We start from the raw sequence: 19563 nt of genomic DNA on the forward strand, positions 1-19563 counted from the left end.
ACGGACACATAAAGCCAAAAGTGAAAATGTCATGTGAGTGTGACCTTGGTCCTGTGGGTTGGTCACATGGTCACTCATATGGTCTGACCTTAAGGGTTTAATAGAGTTTGCACTAGAACTACAAATGTCCATTGTTTCGGTTTCCCCATGCTCTGACCTTTGCGTGTCTCTTGACAGAATGTAGATTTAAGCCATCGCTAGGGTATCAGTGAGCATCAGGTAAGTCGGAGTATGTATCCAATCCGGAGGCAGGAATATGAGTAAAACCAAACAGCGTGATCCTCTGACTATAATCCAGCTAGAAATCATGGAATGTGGCACAGGCTTAAAGGGAACAGTCACATGTGGTGTAAAGTGCTTCCTCATGCCAGAAACTGAGATATTTATCATTAAACCCATGGGGTAAAAACAAGCTGGGAAAAAATCTTGAATACTGATATCATTGTGCTTGTATCTGATGGACTCGACTTCCTGGAGTGCACTGGTTTGGACTGTTGGTCACAAGATTTTCTGATGTGTGTGATTGTTCCTCTTTAGGACCAATCAAACTACAGTGTAGTAGTAATGTTTCCCTGGTTTACATAGTAGCCTTTGAAAGCACACACTAGGCTAGTAGATTTGTTTCTTATAATGTTAGCTGATTAAAGTTAAATAGAAGTGCTTTAGCTTAGATGCCTGAAGTCGAGTAAGTGGAGAAGAGCTGATTTAGATTCTTGTAGTACATTTTTAATTCTTTGCATCCTTTTATATTGTCCATGATCATCAAGAATATCATACTTGCCAAGGACCACAGCATAATGGTGAGATTTGAGAGATGTCTGATGTTGATTTATACAACAACTCTTTATACAAACTCTTTGTCCCGGTCATGAAACCTGTGACGTTGCTTGCATTGATTGAAATTATACAACTTTTTTTTTCTGTCCAAACATGCAGAGTTATAAAACTTGACACTTGGTGTTGAACCGAAACCGCACACTTAAGACTCTTATAAAAACATGCGTTCCTGCTAGTCAAACAAACTGACATTTTGCTTTCTATAGCTGTTTCTATTTCTGTGTTTTTCATGTACATACACACAAAACCAACAGCAAAAATGGTATCTGGGTGTGGCCTCAGGTTGGTCTCATGGCCGGTATGGACTGCAACAGAAGAAAGTATAAAAGGGTGTCTGGAATTTGGTGCAGTTGATGAAAGCGTCAGTGGAGAATGGCTAGACCGGTTTGAGCTGATCAAGAGGCTACAGTAGGTCAGATAAACACTGTACAATTGTGGTGAGCAAAAAAGCATCTCAGAATGCACAGTGTGTTGAATCTTGAGGTTGAAGAGCTACAACAACAGAACAACATAATGGATTCCACTTCTGTCAGTCAAGAAGAGAAAGCTGAGGCTGCAGTGGACACCGGATGACCAAGCCTGGTCTGATGAACCTCGATTTCTGATGAGGGTCAGAAAAGCATGAACCTGCCTTGTGTCACCAGTCCAGACTGGTGGAGGCGGTGTAATTCTGTGGGGAATGCTTTCTTGTGAGACTCTACATGAATGCCACAGGGTCTTTGAGTGTCGTTGCTGTCTATGTGCATCCTTCGTGGCCACAATTTAACCAACTAGCATGATAATGCAGCATGTCACAAAGCAAAAGTCGCCTCAGACTGGGTTCATGAACATGATCATGAGGTCTTCGGTATGAGTCCCAGTCACCTGATCTCAATCCATCTTTGGGATGTGGTAGAACGGTAGATTCACAGGATGTATTCTTGACAACATGGAGTAGAATGTCTTGTGGAATCTTGTGGAAACCATGCCATGTAGATCTGCGAGAAAAGGTGAGGCTTTACCTAGCGTTAGTGTATACAGTGTTCCTAATAAAGTGCCAGGGAGTGTATGTTTAAGTCTGTTGTTTTATCTTGTTAGTTTCTCCTTTAGTTTGAGGAAAGCACACACAGATTATCTGACATACTCGATATTACAGTGTGGACAAAAGGATAAGCTGGAGATCTTTCTATAATCTGACTTTGTTTTCATGAAGGAAATTGGGAGCCATTTTGATTCTCATGACCTTCTTTGCTTATGCGCTTATCTAATTAGCTCCCAGGAGGCCCAATCAGGTCTCAGTTACGGTACATATGGATGTGTCTGTTTTTCTAAACACATATAAGCAAGCGTGAGTTATCAGTATGCTGGAATTGCTTCTCACAGACGCTCTGTCTTCCCTTTGTTCGGCTGGGCAGGAAGTGTTTTATTTTCGTGTTAGATGTAGATCATGTAGATGGTAAGTGACCTTTGCTTTTCTTGCCTCAGAGTCACATCATTTGCATCACTTTACTTTCTTTTTTTTGTTTGCTACCAACAAACCATACATACCTTTTCCCCAAGGTTATCAGGTTGCACCGATGAACCGATGACTTTTTGCTGCTACGTGACATATTTCCTGTTTACAACTTCTTACCAGAACATCAAACATTCTCTCAGGGGACCTTCGACTGTTTCAGACCCCTCCGTCTTACATAAGCTGGACCTTGGCAGCTTGTCTCCTTCTTTACTAATAATTAAATGGCCACACTTTATACCCTAGGAAGATCTTGAGCCTTTTGGCTAGTAATAATAATAATAATAATAATAATAATAATAATTTCTGCTAGCATCAAAGCGTCTAAAAAGCTAAATCTAATCTAAATCTAAATTTAAAGATTTACTATAATAAAATTTGCCAAACTGACCAATCATGAAACAAGAAATGCTCTGTGACTCAACTAGCGGTTCCAATTCATTCCTTTTAACTATAAATGTAAAGCCGATCATTTGAAGTTAGCCGGAATTTATCTTCCGCTTGTTATGAAGTAGTGTTTATTTAGCGGTTAGAAAGTGCTAAACTTTGAGCATCTAGTTAACGCTACAGTTCACAAATTAATCATTATTTTTCAACCTCTCATTATCAACGTATTTATTAATCAAGTACTTTGTGTTTTGTCCAACAGCAAGTCAGCCATTTTTTAATGAAATGCTTTTTATTTGTCTGTTTTTCCGCTGAGTCTCTTTTACAAATTGTATCTAATCTTCATCACAAAACAGCGAGATCGACCACAATGAAGATTGTTTCCTCAGATTGTACAGGGAAGTTAGTCTGTAACACTCAAAAGAATTTGATGGTGATGTTGGTAGACAGGAAGTGAAGGGCTTTCACATCAACATGTGTTATGTGTTAATACTAAACTTGTGCCGTTTAGCAACATGACCTGATGTTCACAAATGAGCCCAAGTGTGACTTGGGAGGGTTACGAAAAACAGGAAATGAGGCTGTCTCCTCAAAGTCTCCTTTTGTTTGTCCACTGGCTTTCTTTGATGTGGCGCAGGGCTGGGCTAGAATGTGTTTGGTCCCTTACTTTTATTATTATTGTTGTTGTTGTTATTATTATTATTATTATTATTATTATTATTATTATTATTATTATTATTCATTAACATTGACATATAATAATTTGATCAAGAACTCTGAAATCTTAGCCCAGATGAAATCTCATGCAGTGGTGACGATGATGATGACGACGATGATGATGAATGGGTGGGGGATAATGATGATGATGATGATGGTGAAGATGACAATGATTGGGTGTGTGTGTGCTGATGATGATTGTGATGATGATGGGTGTGTGTGTGTGCCGATGATTATGATAATTATGATGATGATGATGGGGTGTGCATGTGCTGATGATGATTATGATGACAACAACGATGATGACAATGATGACGATTATGATGATGATGATGAAGATGATTATTATGATGATGATGATGACACTGGCGATGATGATGATGACGACACTGATGATGATGATTTTGACGATGACAATGTTGACACTGACTCTGATGCTGATGACAGTGATGACACTGACTACGAGGATGATGATGACAATGAATATGATGATGACGATAATAATAACAGCACTGACCTTTTCTCTCTTTTTTTCTTTCTCTTATCAGACCTGCTCAGTGGAGCCCAAGAAAAGTGTGAACTGCCCCCTCTTGACGGCTTCCCGCACTGTGAGGGCAAGATGAAGGTGAACACACACACATACACACACAGAAAGTGACGGATGAGCGTGAGCTCTAAATAATGGCACACACACACACACACATCGTTCATCTATCACATGCATCTTCTTGAAGTGGCACATCTCACATTGCACATCTCAGAAAGCTTAGTCATAAAAACACCCTTGTTTTTTTTTTTTGTTATCTGATCACCAACACACGCACACACACACACTAACCAACCTCTCGACACCTATGCTATTACACACCATCTGCTTCTATGTCCTTTTTCCTCTCAGCAGATATAGAAAGCAAGTAAGTTTCTTGAGAAAATAAAAAATCACCATGCCATGTTCTTCTAGCAGGAAATATTCCAGATATTGAGACACCAAGGTGACATGATAAAAACGGACGAGTTCGTGGAAGCTTCCCAAAGTGCATGTATAGCACTGAACTGAATGCTCCAGTCTGATTGGTCAGAAAGGGCTGGATTCATTTTCTGTTTCTATATGTTCAAAATATTTGTAACAATCACTATTTCATGTGCAGTGATGTTCGCCAAAATGTAGACAAAATCAAATCATATTTAAAGGAGCTTGGAATACTTACAAATTTAACGCAGATTTTCCATAAATTTGGTTCATGACATGTCATGTGACATCATCACAATCTAAATCCTCCCTCAGTTCACGTGTGTTGAAGGTGAACGAGTCGTTACTCATGTGTCTTCAGTGATAGGAGTTTAAAAGAAGAATTCAAACAAATTAAACCAGCAGGTTTTTTGGGGGAAAAGCATCAAAAATTCTGCAAGGTGCATCGCAAATTTTTAACGAAAAAAATAAAACAAATAAATAAAAACAGTAAAATCGGATGTTCTTAGCTGAAACAATTAACAAAAAGTGACCCATTTATACCCATTAAGCCATTTATTAATTAATTTATTTTTAAAGATACTGAAAACATTTCATCAAGAAGTTGGACCAAGTGCCACATTTTTTTGGTTTTGTTTTCCAGGCTTAAATAAACTCGTGGATGATTTTTGATTTAAGTTATGAAACAAACGCCGCTGTGATCCAATCACTAACCAGCTAATTCCCAAACACTTCCTGAATCAGTCTGAGTGTGATGCAGCATGAACATCATGAACACGTGCAATAATCCAGGATAAAACTCCCCTAAGGCACTAACTGTGCCTCAGCGTCTGTCTTTATCTCAATAATATCAGGCTCATTTACAAAAAATCAGAAATAAAAAAAAGTGACAAGAAGTCTAGAATATGGTCAAAATAATTGAGTATTTTCTATTAAAATATTACAGCAAATGATAGATAAATAAATAAATAAATATTTAAAGCTATTTATTTATTTATTCATTCATTCATTCATTCATTGATTTAAATTTAAAGCTAAACAAAAAGCTTTAAATCTTTTTGTTCTGTTCTTTTGTTCATTTTAAACATTAATTTCTAGAAAGAATATTAAGCCTAGAAATAAGAAAATATGTCTAGAAATAATGCATATAGTTAATAATGTTATATTTGGTTTGTTGCAATAAGGAAGAGTAGATAATTTTTTGACTGTATTCGATATATCGTAACTCATCATTTTTTTTTGCAGTGTCTCAGTGTTTGATGGATCATCTGTTAAAAATGTATAGGGTTTTTTTTTTTTTTTTTTTTTGTTTTTTTTTTTTTAACTACAAATGACCAAAGCAGATAATTCTGTTGTATATTCCTGCATTATAACCAATTCCTCTCGAGAGATCCAGAAAAGAGAATCTTTTCACACTGTGAGGTTAATTCCTGTCCATTGCTACTTGAGCCACTGAGGTCAGCAAATCTTCACACACACACACACACACACATCATCTTCTTCTTCATCTGAGGTGCGGAAATCGATAAGAGTGATCCGAGGCTCGCTGACTCCGATCGATATGTCCTTCACTGTAAAAGTATTATCAGAAAGTAACCGGATTAGGATGAGAGAAATGGCCAGGTCAAAGTGGGATCGCTTTTACTTCAGTACATTAAATATTTAGGACAAGCTTAGAAGGAGAAAAAAAAATGACCCGTGTAAGTGAGACCTAAGGGAGGAAAAAAAAAGCAATGTAGATGTGCTGATGGAGAAAAATAATCAGTGACAAAATGGTTTGAATTAAGTCCAGTATCTTGAAGGGTCTCGTTGCTCTGAGAAAACAGCAGGTTGCCAATGATTATAGTGTTTATTGTGTCTATTGGGGAAGGGGGGGTTAACACATTTATTTGCATTTAATGTTGTGCGACGTCCAAAAAACAAGTCAATTCCTGTTCTCACTTTTCTGTTTTCTGTTACTTAAGTTAATTTGGGAGGGAGGGAGGAAGGATGGATGGATGGATGGAAGGAAGGATGGAAGGAAGGAAGGATGGATGGAAGGATGGATGGAAGGAAAGATGGAAGGAAGAAAGGAAAGATGGAGATATATATATATATATATATATATATATATATATATATATATATATATATATATATATATATCCATCTTTCCTTTCTTCCTTCCTTCTTCCTTCCTATATATATATATATATATATATATATATATATATATATATACACACACACACACACACACACACACACACACACACACACACACACTTTTTTGACTCACTGGGTGTGATGGACAAGCAGACAGACAAACAAGTAGACACACAGACAAACAGACAGACAAACAGGCAGACAGACAGACATAAGAACAGACAACAGATGCACAGATAAACAAACAGAACTTTGTTGATCCCTGAAGAAATTTGTTTTGTCACAGCCTCAGACATTTAGACATAATACATGTCACCAAAAACAAACAGACACGTACCGTAAGATAGCAGTGTAAGAAGTGTAAGCAATATGACCTTTAGCAGAAAGGTGTGTTGAATGGGTTTGTGTTCAAATTAAAGGAGAAAAAAACATGCTTTAATTAATAGCTGTTAGAAATGTTTGTTTCGCCGATTTATTTTCCAAGTCACTAAAGATTGACTGACTCTATCGCTTGTTTTCTGCTTCTTTTCATGCCCAGTGGATGAAGGACATGTGGCGTTCAGATGCCTGCTATGCAAATTACGGCGTAGACGGAACCGTGTGCAGTTTCTTCATCTACCTGAGCGAGGTGAGTCTGTGCTTTAGAATCAACACCTTTTTTAGTTTTCCAGTATAAAACTCTCGACTCAATACTTTCAGAAATATTGTTCGAAAATATCCGACCAGGACACCTGGCAAAAAAATAACAGTTGCTATAAAAACGTCATCAGTGGGAGTCGGAATTCGGAATCTCCTGAGGTTTCTGAGGTGGTTGTGTAAACTTTAGAGCGCTTGTTCCCCTCGGGTAAACTCCAGGGTGACACCAGCGTGTCATTGGGGAAGGGTAGAATGTTGTGGTTAATCCTGTTGTAACCAGGATGAAGAATAATTTTACAGGGATGTTCTTCCTGGTGTATTGATGCTCTGTTCTCTATTTCTTCCGTCAGCCCCAAATTTAAAACTTTTTTCAAAAAAATTTTTCAAAAAGGTTCGAAACAAATATTGCTGGGATGCTGATGTACTTTGTGGTGTTATTGGTTTCTTGGAAGAGACTTAATGGTAAGAGAAACAAAGATGTTCTCCAGCATCATTGGAAATGTATATAAGGTTTTCAAAAGCAGACGTTTAACAGATTTACTGATGGCCCGGCTCCATTTTCCGAGGGTTTTTTTAGCATTAACGGTTGAAGAAGCAGATATAAATTGTGCCTTGGAGTCTGAGACAATAGCATTCGAGTGGGACACGTGGGAGGTGTTTGACTCCTGTGGACGTCTGGCACACCAGCTGCTTCCTGGGTGGTGAAGGAGCTGTTTATAAAATGGCTTTGAATCGTTCTAGGCTTGGTCCTGTTGTGGATACTGAGAAATGGCAGCTATGGGTGATGGAGGAGATAAAGGATGTTGTTATAGGTTGATGATGTACTATGTTGTAGTAGCACCTGGAGCACAGAGAGTCTACAGAAGTGAATTGAGCCAAAAGGACAACTAATTGTATTAACTAAATGAATGGGGAGAGGGAATCTTGACTGTGTGCACCCTCTCCCCATTCATTTGCTTAATACATGCTACCACTGCTGGGCCCCTGAGCAAGGCCCTTAATTGCTTAAATGTATAAAATGAGTTAAAAATGTAAGTCGCTCTGAATAAGGGAGTCTGCTAAAATGGCAAAAATGTAAACATGGGTTAGGGTTTGAGCTCCCAATACTACTGTACTAATAGAAATTGGATTATTGTTCCTCATTAAAATTAATGAAGCCACTACATTCAGTCTCCCTTATAGTGCTTCATACAGATCGGTGTGTAAACAATTTTCCCTCTATAGCTCCTGCTACTTGGGAGAAAGTGGAACGAGGACAGGTGCCTTTTGTCCTTTGCCCCTTTTGCCACCCCACAGCTTTGTATATGGGGTCAGTCGGAGAGAACAGAGTGTATACAGTCTGTGTGAAGGTGTGCCAGGCATATCATTTGGCTGGAGGTTCATTAACCAGGTGGTCCTGGCACCGACTGACTCGTTCCCCAGAGGCCCTGTACAAGCCACCGATTGATAAATGAACTGCTGACCTCCAGTAGAGGTTTGTGCATGGGGGACACCATGTGTGCCTCATTCCTAATGTTCATCCTTTCACTTTTGGTCCTTTTATTGTCTTTTCTTTATTAACTAAATAAAGTTTTTTGTATTTGGCTGAGATTCAGTCTTCAGGCCGAAATATTCAGCAAGGTAAAAATACATCCTTTGTTCCTTTATTATTTAATTTTTTATTTCTTTTTTTTTCTTCAAAACATGGCATGTGATATATTAATAGGGTGGTGCTATTATATTTGCTGATGTTTCATCAGTAATTGTCCCATTAAAGGCTATTTAAATCCTCATTCACTATATATCTCTGTGTCTCTCTCTCTCTCTCTCTCTCTCTCTCTCTCTCTCTCTCTCACTCTTTCTCCATCTCGCTCTTGCTCTCTCTCTCTCTCTCTCTCTCTCTCTGTCTCCTGTTTCCTCTCTCATGCATACCTTCCACTCGATTCAAATGAGTTCTGCTCATTGATATTCACAGAACCCATAGCCTCGAGGATAAACATGCGCACATACACACACACACACACACACACACACACACACACACACACACACACACACACACATACATAGAAGTCCAAGTCTACCTTGAATCTTAAGTTGTATGCACCATTACCAGAAACAGCAGACTAAGCAAATGTTTGGGAGTTATGTAAACAACTGATCTCACATGGAATTGGACTAACCTTGTGTAGAACCTGTGCATCACCCCAATACACACACACACACACACACACATGCATCGACACACACACACATACCTGCAACCAAGCTTATCTGCTGCATAGTGTTATGTATTAGAATATGGATTTTTTTTGGAATATGGAGGACAGATCTGCACACACACACACACACACACACACACACTAAAACACACACACACTGTCGGTGACAGTCTCTCCCAGTCACCATGGCAATGTGAATGCATTTCCATATCAACCGTTCCTTTTCTGCTTCTCTCTGTCTGTGTTTTTCCATAAACCTTTGTCTCTCTGACACTCTGCCTCTCCCACTCTCTTCTCTTCTATCGCTCATCCCCGTATTAACTCATAATCTGTTATTCTCAGCACTTCATTTTCTTCCCATCTCCTCTCACTCACTTTTTAGATGTCTCTTAATCAGTCTTTCATTCATTATCCAGCCCTCTTTTTGGCATACATACTATGGGTAAGCTTTCCAGATGTACTGTATATACACAGCACTTTATTAGGAACACATGCAATTATCTATTCAGCCAATCAGGTGGCAGCAGAGCAAAATCATGCATATACTAGCCAACAGCTTTGGGTATGCAGCCTGGTCTGATGAATATCTGCTGAGGCACACAGATGGTAGGGTTAGAATTAAGCACCAACTGCATGAACCCATCCTTCCTTGTGTCACCAGTCCAAGCTGGCGGAGGTGGTAAGAGTGTGGGGATTGAGATGTTTTTTTGGCACACCTTGAAGCCGTCAATACCAGTCAGTCATTGTAACGAGTACTGTTGTTGACCATGTGCATCCCTTAATGGACGCAATCTTCTAATGGCTACTTCCACCATGATAATGCTGCATAAAACTGGACTACAGCTAAAGACTGGAAAAGAAAAATATGTTTTTTGGGGGGTTTTTTTTCCCTAGTTTGGTTGAATCTGTCATGCCACACATGTTTCCTGTTTTTGGAGACAGGAGTAGAACCCAAAATCAAAATAGCCCATCCACCTTGAGGTTAAATATTATTCTGCATGCTGAGATGCTTTTCTGCTCGTTACAGGTGTAAAGAGTGATTATTTCATTTATTATTTCCTTTCTGCAGCTCCAACCAATCTGGCCATTTCCTCTGACCTCTCTTATCACAACCCACAGATCTTTCACTTGCTTACTATTGTATGTGAAAATCCTATGAGATCAGCAGTTTCACAAATACTCAGACTAGCCCAGCATCCCTGCCACGATCAAAGTCCCAGAGATCACACACTTTCTACATTCTGATGTTTGACATGAACATTACCTGAAGCTCTTGACTTATATTTGCATGATATAGGTACTGTGTAATCTTTTTAGACGCTTATATGTATGGTCAAAATTACTGACATGCCTCCGTCATACAGGACTAAAAATCCCAAAGATACTCCAGGAATAATGACATCACCCTCAGCCCTCATGTACAACTAATCCAATCCAAATAGGGCATGCTTCATCTGTTTTCACATTGTTTACATACTTCTTTTATCATATGCGCTCTCTCTCTCTCTCTCTCTCTCTCTCTCTCTCTCTCTCAAGCTCATATATTCAGATGATCAAAGCTCCGTAGTTGTGCTTCAAAGAATGTGGGTGTACTTGGACTCATTGCTGCATGGAAATTATATAACGAGGAAGTTATCAGCATTTGAACATTTTGCTCACTTGCATTTTTGCTTTAACGCCATTTTCTCTCAAACTGCTAAAGATTCTGGCCTTTTTCAGGGTTACTGAATACATTTGGAATAAAAGTATGTGGAATTTTCCCAGACTGTGTTAGCCAGCTTGCTAACAAAAGAGAGAGAATGATTCCACTGCTCATTACCATGAATGCTAGTTAACTGGCTAACGTGCTAACCTGACAGGATTTTTATAGATTTTTTTTGTTGTTGTTGTTGTCCGGCTCATAAATTGTCATAAATTAAAACAAATTGTGTGTGTTTTGGCTAACAATTGCTATCCTTTCAGCATTTCTGAAGGGATACATAGGACATCAATAATAAATAATAATGAATAATAAATATGAGACAACATTTAAGTCTTTTTTTTATGATAAATTCAGTAGCTGGATAACTTTCAGAAGAATTTCTGAGAGGACTTTTTTTTTATTTATTTTTTTTATAGTTTTTATAGTAGATGTTCATCTTTATTGCTAAAGCTAGCTAGCAAACATCAGCTAACCTGACAGTGTTTTAGGTCATATCTTTATTAAGTCCACCTTGCTAGCTAATTTAAGCTTTTTGACAGCATTTCTGAGAGGACATTTGAGTTCCAATGATAATGAATGCTAATAATCAGCATTTCTGATGCTAGCCAACTATCGAACAGCAGCTAATTGGCAGGGGTTCTGGACATTTGTATTTACTTAGAATAAATACATAATTTATTATAATCTACTATTAATTTACTATAATCTGCAGGCGAACCTGACAGGATTTTGAGGTCAATTTTTAGGGCATATTTTCTTATATTTTGCTGGCTAATTATATACAGCATTTCTGAGAGGAGTTTTTATTAATAATCTTCATTGTTATCATATCTGCTAGTTTGATTGTAAGGGACAATGTTACGCTAATAAAGGAGCGCAATCTGCTAATTCCTTGCTAGCCTGATATAAAACCAAGCTAACTTGACAGGATATCTGAGGAAATTGCAGCGTCTGCAGGTAGACAGATCGTCTTCTCCTCCGCTGCTAATGTCATTTCTTCTGCTTCTGCGCTCGTTCCATTTTCTTGTCTCTCTTCATCACTATTTCTTTCTCTCTCTTTTCTGTTCTTCCTCCCTGTGTCCGTCTGTAATGGGATGTATAATTGATGTGAGGGGAGAGAGTCTCAGGGTCTGTGTGTGATGAATGATGGGTAGTAAAAGCCTGTTTAAGCGGATGACTAAAAGCAGGCAAATTAATGGCCTGGAACATTAGCCCCAGCCAGCAGCACACACACACACACACACACACGCCAGAAACCACAGACTCCAGCGACTGTACACGCTCCAGCAGCCTGTGTGTGTGATGGTTCAAGGCAACAAAGCCTGCTGAGAGAGCTAGTGTTTATCTGTGCCTACAATAGAAGATATATAACAAGTACATATCACAATAATTGCATTTTTATCAGGGTTTATGATATCAAAACACTTCTGCAGTACAAAATAACTATGTTTTTGTAATCCGTTTTATTCCAACAGTAACTTTGGAAGCTGGTATTTTAACCACGGTTAGTCCCTATATTAGCTAATATGTTTTATTCATTTTTTATTCCTTTTAATATACATCATTTAGTCAGAAGAAATTCATAGTGTTCTTGTTTGTCCTTAAACATTCAGGTTTTATTGTCAACTTTATTTCAAACAAGCATCAGTTTCTGAGGTAAATTAGCTCTGTAGCTAGTCTCTTGTCCAACAAGCTGCTCTAAGCCTTACTAAAAGAAATTTTGCTTGAGAAGCAGCATTGGTTTGTGTTTAAAAAGCTATAGTCGCTAACTTGCATACATTTATCGGCTCTGAGGCGGTATTTTTCAAGTACTCTGTATTAGCTTGATGCTCAACTTGCGCTGGTTAGCATCCGCTTGTGTAGTATTAGCTAGTTGCTGCTGCTGTTAGCCAGGTAATAATTTGTAAAGTTTTGTTTTGTTTTGTTTTGTTTCCTTTCTTTTTTTTAATAACAACGAGTTACTTTGAGTTAATTAAGCTAAATTAGAAAAATAAGCTGTTAAAGCTTTTATAGTGTTTATATTTTATGTTTTTGTCTTCCGCTAGCATTACACATGTAAAACCTGTGGAAGCATATCTGCTGTTAGATATTATGAGAGATGGCAGGAGGAAAAAATGTTAGGGTGTGTTTTTGAAAGTTTACACAAGTCATGCAGAACAGTATGTGCGTGTAAGGGTGTGTGTGTGTGTTTGTGTGTGTTTTTGACGTTGATCAGATAGATGACGGTATAATGAAGCGTATTCAGAGAGTGAAAGACGACCACAGGCAAGACAGAGGTCGAAGCTGAGGGTCAGACAGGTCACATAGCCGACAGCACCTCATCAGCACACTGAACCGGGATGTGAAACACACACAACACACGTGTTATACACTCACACACACTAACCATGTTTTTTTTTTCCTCACAGGTGGAGAACTGGTGTCCTCGTCTGCCGTGGAGGGGCAACAACGCTAATGACGATTTGGACAAACAAGGACAGGTAAGTGTTTCCTTTAGTAACACATCCCACACACACACAAACATACTTGGATCCAGTGCTGTGAATGTGCAGTATGATAAATCTGTGTGTTTAAAGACTATATCTTAAGATATAAGTGTGGAGTCTAGTCAGATAATCCGGTTGGACAGTATTAATAACGATGTGTATGTGTGTGTGTGTGTTCTAGCTGGAGATCCGGACGAGTCTGGACGAGCTGTATCGTGTGATGTCACGGCGCGAGGAGTTCCGCTGGATGATGTTGAGGATAAAGCGGATGGAGGAGCGGTGGCTCGGCGCCGTGCACTCGCTCAGTCTCAAACAAGACCTGCGCAACCGCAAGCGAAAGAAGGTTCGCTCCTCTACTCCACTCGTGTAATCTCATCCCTTTCCGTATCGTCTCGTCTTTTCGAGAAATGGGAACGTGGCGTGTCTTTTTATTCCCTTTTTATTCTTATTTTTTTCTATTTTTCCAGTCACTTCCCCACTTCTCTCCTCTCCTCTCCTCTCCTCTCCTCTCCTCTCCTCCTTCTGTCTCTCACCTCCCTAGTTCCTTTCAATTTTCTTGTCCTCTTGCTCTCTCTCTCTCTCTCTCTCTCTCTCTCTTTCTCTCTCTCCCCTTCTTCCTGTCTTCCTCTAGTCTCCTGCCTTCTTATCCTCCTCTCTTATCCTTTCCTCTTTCCTCTCATACTTTTCTTTTTCTCCTTCGTCTCACATCCCTCTCTTTCCTCCCCAGATCTCATTCCTTTTCTCCTCCCTTCTGTTTTTCCCCTTTCCTCCTCAAGGGACACACAATTCCCTAAACACTTCCACTTCACTATAAACAGTGGATCAGTGTCTCATCCTGATTCTGTAGAACAATTTGTTTTAGGAAGCTCAGGGTCTGTGCTTTCAGCGTGTTATTTAGAGAGGAACACAGGAAAGTCATTGCGGTGTGTACCTGCCAGTTTTAAATAATACACACACTGCTAAATAATTCACACACGTGTCGTGCCGAGAGACAAACACACACACACACACGCCGTCCAGGACACTCTTTTCCCTCGAGAGTGTATGTGACGAGACTCTTCTCTTTCACCTGCAGCCAACCACCGTGGCATCTACCCAAATACACACACACACACACAGAGTAGACTGCCTGATTTGTGCCATTTTGAATAATTGAGCCATAAATTAAGTTGTGTGTGTGTATCAGGAAATGTGATGACCACAACTCTCCAGTTGACTGAATTCACTGCGACTCAGATTCAAACCACAGATTTTCTCTATAGAACATTCTGGAAGTCGTAACCCGACTCGACCGCAAAGTTAATTGCCACAATATGATTTTTGTCCTCTGCCCGAAGTGTCCCGCTTTATTCTCTGCTCTTCAGTCCCTCGCTGAAAGGACACCTGATCTAAATCCAATATCCACAGCTCTCAGCTGAAAATGATCCATGCATGGTGCAGCGTATCAGCCTTCAGCACCGATCAGATTCAACACACACACACATTTCCCAGCATGAACCGTTATGTAATAGAGTGCATTATTTCTAACTTTATTCAGATAGCTGGAAGATTTAGGAAGCCGTAAACACGCAGAGACAACAAGATGATGGATATTATGATCACAGGAAGTGAGCCAAGCAGCTAAGAAATGTACAAAGCACTGGATGAAAGAAGGATGATGAGAGAATGAAAGCAGCAAACAAATAACCTGTGTGTGTGTGTGTGTTTAGATTCTTGTGCACCTGGGCCTGCTGACGAAGGAGTCTGGCTTCAAGATAGCTGAGAATGCGTTCAGCGGGGGTCCACTGGGGGAGCTGGTGCAGTGGAGTGACCTCATCACCACTTTATACCTGCTGGGCCATGACATCCGTATCTCAGCCTCCATCGCTGAGCTTAAAGAGTGAGCATGTGCACACACACACACACACACACACACCCCCTATTAAACGTTAATTAGACATTATATATATTCTCACATTAGGATAGACACACACACACACACACACACACACATATATATATATATATATATATATATATATATATATATATATATATATATATCTATATATATATATATATATATATTCAGAACTCATAAACAACTGTATATGCAAATACTATGTAACACACACACACACATACAGAGTAATAAACATTTTGTTGATCTCATAACCTCCACCATTGTCTCCATCTCTCCTCAGGATCATGAGGAAGGTGATGGGAAACAAGTCCAGCTGTCCCACACAGGGTGACAAAGTGGTGGAGCTCATCTACATTGACATCGTGGGTCTGTCTCAATTTAAGAAGACACTAGGGCCCTCGTGGGTGCATTACCAGTGAGTAAACTCCGCTCTCTGTCGTCTTTATTGCTCTCAGTCTGGCTCAGTTCTTCACTGATGCTAGCAGGTCAAATCAAATGGACATGAAGATGTTCACCTGATGAGGTCCAGGAGTTTTTCCTCAGGCATTGAAACAGAGTGTGTGAGTTTTTGACTCATGATGTTTTGACTAAAGCTTCAACTAATCAAATTCAATGAAGCTGAATAAAAAAACATCATGCTTTCATGACGTATTTATGTTGCACATTTATATTTCTTTTCTCCTCTTTTAAATAAATTAAATCTTATGCTGCTTTGGCTAAAAAGTCAGTACTCGATGGGTTGAAATTAATGCTCTCCAATGATTAGGAGAACGGTTTCTCATTTCTAAACTACTGGACTTCTTGTTTATGTTGCTTTGCATATTTTAGCTATAATTAATATTACTTGTTAATAATGCTTACCACGGGACATAAATTATTCATTGTTAATTAATGCAGTAGGAGAAGTGATTTGAATCAGTTGGCTTTATTTCAGCATTTCGACTTTGTTGTGTATTAAATTCATGTATTATATATATATATATATATATATATATATATATATATATAATATATAATTAGTTATTAAGTCAACATCCTGCTATAGGTTCATAAGTGAGGGGAGTTGATTCCAATAAAAGAATCCATTTCAAAAAGAGTCTATTACAAAAAAGAATCGACTTCGAAAAAGGAGTTGATTTGGATAAAGAGTCTGTTCCAAAAAGAGTTGATTCAAAAGAGTCTATTTAAAAAAAAAGCGTTGATTCCAAAAAAGAATCAATTTTTTAAAAAAGAATCGATTCCATTAAAAGAGTCGATTCCAAAAAAGAATCCATTTCAAAAAGAGTCAATTAAAAAAAAAGATTTGATTAAAAAAAGGAGTCGATTCGAATAAAGAATCTGTTCCACAAAAGGTTGATTCAAAAGAGTCGATTTTAAAAAAGAGTTGATTCCAAAAAAAAAAGAATCTATTTAAAAAAAAAAAGAATCGATTCCAAAAAATAATCCATTTCAAAAAGAGAGTTGATTCAAAAAAAGATTAGATTTTTAAATTATAGTGTCTGTTCCAAAAAAAGAATCGGTTTCAAAAAGGTTAAAAGAGGATAAAGAGTCTGTTCCAAAAGAGTTGGTTCAAAAGAGTCGATTTTCAAAAAGAGTTGATTCTAAAATAAGAGTCAATTTCTTGATACTGCAGATTGAAAACAAATGTTTCTTCCCAATTTGCCTCTTATTCATCCTAAATATTATTCGAGATTGAAGTTAGTGTGTCCCAAATCGTAGTATATTGAAATGAGTTTCCCCAAGGTTCTACCCGGATGCTACACTATTTTTGGTAGATTTTTTAAATGCAGAACCGTGAACACCTTTTCAGCTAATAACTGCTTCTGTGGCCTAGAAATGTGAACAACAAAACAAGAGAACAAAAGAATGGATATTATATTATACGGTATAAAGACTAATGAATGAAGAAAAGCTGAAATGGATCCGGGAGTTTGTTTACAGTGACTCTGTGCGTAACTAGGCAACAGCGTCGTCTCCTGTTACATGACCTGTTAGTATGTCCTGTATGGTACTTGTATTTTTTTTTGTTACACACTCAATCTTATTGCCTTTTTCTTCACAAGAATACGTACTTTTGTGAATTGGGACTCATCATAAGAGTCAAAGCTTTGGAGTCGATTCACTGAAAATGATTCACCTGAAGCATGAATAAAAAGCGAGCTTAATGCAAGAGTATAGATCTAAAAGCGTCTCCAGGTATAAAATCAAACCACGCTGTCTCGAGGATTATTTTATTATAGATCTTGGATTTGTTTTTAAACTTTTGCACCTCTGTTGTTACACACAGCTCTCATTAAAGACCAACGTCTTAATGAACGCAGCACAGCTTCTCTCGTTTTCATTTTCTCACACGTTCAGCTGCTCGACTTCATTTACCGTGACTTTAAAGTCATGGTTGGAAACGACGTCAATCATCCGAAGGTTGTTTCTAGGTGTTAGTGAGGTATGGCTGTGGATAATGTAGTGTTGTGTGAACGAAAAAAAAACCCTTGTTGTTTATATCTCTGATTGAAGCTTTAAGCCCAGCGGAACAGGCAAAGAATAAACCGTAAGCAATATACCTGGGGTATTAGTCCATATTAAACAGCAGTGAAGGTGAACGAATGTGTCATTATCGTTCTCTCTCTCTCTCTCTCTGTCTCTCTCTCTCTCTCTCTCTCTCTATCGCTTGGAGAAATTCATCCTGAAATGATCCTGATGCTCAAAGCCCTCATGGTTATTACTGGCCCGCAATTTCTTCACCTTCCTCACCGCCTCTGCGGCACTCAAAACTCAAAATCATATTTCATTTCAATCTCATTATGGCATGTTATGAGGCAATCTCAGTGTAGATTTTATCATTGAAGTTTCAGCATGCTGGGTCTATGACTCTGTGGCTTCTTTCAGAGCCACAACCTTCTTATTTATCGTTACTATCTGATGCTGTCAAGTGATGTAGAGTTTCCTGTTACTTTGGTTGCAAGCATCGCTCTTTCTTAATCATTTCTATGAGGACGTAATTTAACATTTTTTTTTCTTGTTATTTTACGGAAATACATTTGGTTCGATCGAACAGGGATGAACTTATCACGCATTCGAGATGCCAACATTTGTTATAAGTTACAGATAAAGAATATCAGGTTCAAAGGAAAATCAGCTTGGGTGCCGAATCCAGTCCGTTCCGATCTAATCCAAAGGTAACAGATCTGGTAGAAGAGTCAAGAGATTTGGAGATGGCCAATTCATTACTAGTGTATAAAATATGACCTCAGGATGAACCACAGAAACCTGAAATTAAACATTCTGTTAATTAAACATGTTACTAACAACAGATTAAGTGTCTTTGGGAATTTGGCGCACCAGAGCAATGATACAGAAGTGAAAGATCATCTGAATAATTTTTATTTTCTCTATGACAACAGATCAGGGTTGTTGTTTTTTTAATCCAGATAGAGTTTGGCAAGACTTTTTAAACCGGGTGGATTTAAGAGTGCTGGGATTTGATCTCATAGCCTTCACCAATGAGAACAAGTGAGCACATTCACATAAACTTGTGACCTAATTCGACAGAATTATTCTGCTATGCTACGTAGCATCAGCTGATGAAAGAACCAATAACCACACTGCTACAAAGATCGTGAATTAACCTGAAATTGATATTCCTCCATGTTATTCCTAGGAGAATTTACCAAAATAAACAGGGTTTCATCACACTTTGTGATGTCACAACACGCATTCAGCGCCTTTGATGCATGTTCAGCAAACATGAGTTCAGCTATCACAGGAAGTCGGGATCTGGTGGTTGCTGCTGTTTGATTAAAGATAGATTAAGAAACAATCTACAGGAAGTGCATTTTGATTTGTATATTGGTGAGGTAACTGTCGGGTTTAACGCATTTATCAGAAAGAAATAACCCAAATCTAACGGCAGCTTTGACTAAACCGTCTCTTTGAATCGACATTGTAACTGTGGGGTTTGTGAATGAAACATTCACACTCCAAATAAATAAATAATCTCATCTTACATATTTGTCTAATGTTAGAAAAGTTGCATTATTCTCTATCCCGAGATCAGAAGAGCGGGCGGTCATGAGAATGTGTTATAAAA

The 19563-nt window shown here is 38.5% G+C and overlaps 1 protein-coding gene across 1 annotated transcript in view; it reads left to right on the top strand.

The window, feature by feature from the left end:
* mgat5 (alpha-1,6-mannosylglycoprotein 6-beta-N-acetylglucosaminyltransferase) overlaps nucleotides 1-19563 on the top strand; it is an 80853-nt gene that overhangs the window by 38524 nt on the left and 22766 nt on the right. Inside the window, exons 4-9 of the mRNA XM_058381647.1 lie at nucleotides 3982-4058; nucleotides 7087-7176; nucleotides 13496-13567; nucleotides 13755-13916; nucleotides 15283-15452; nucleotides 15757-15891. Coding sequence (XP_058237630.1) covers nucleotides 3982-4058; nucleotides 7087-7176; nucleotides 13496-13567; nucleotides 13755-13916; nucleotides 15283-15452; nucleotides 15757-15891 — 706 coding nt within the window. The remainder of the gene's footprint in view (nucleotides 1-3981; nucleotides 4059-7086; nucleotides 7177-13495; nucleotides 13568-13754; nucleotides 13917-15282; nucleotides 15453-15756; nucleotides 15892-19563) is intronic.

The sequence above is a fragment of the Hemibagrus wyckioides genome, linkage group LG27 (genome assembly GCF_019097595.1).
Source record: "Hemibagrus wyckioides isolate EC202008001 linkage group LG27, SWU_Hwy_1.0, whole genome shotgun sequence".
Lineage (NCBI taxonomy): Eukaryota > Metazoa > Chordata > Actinopteri > Siluriformes > Bagridae > Hemibagrus > Hemibagrus wyckioides.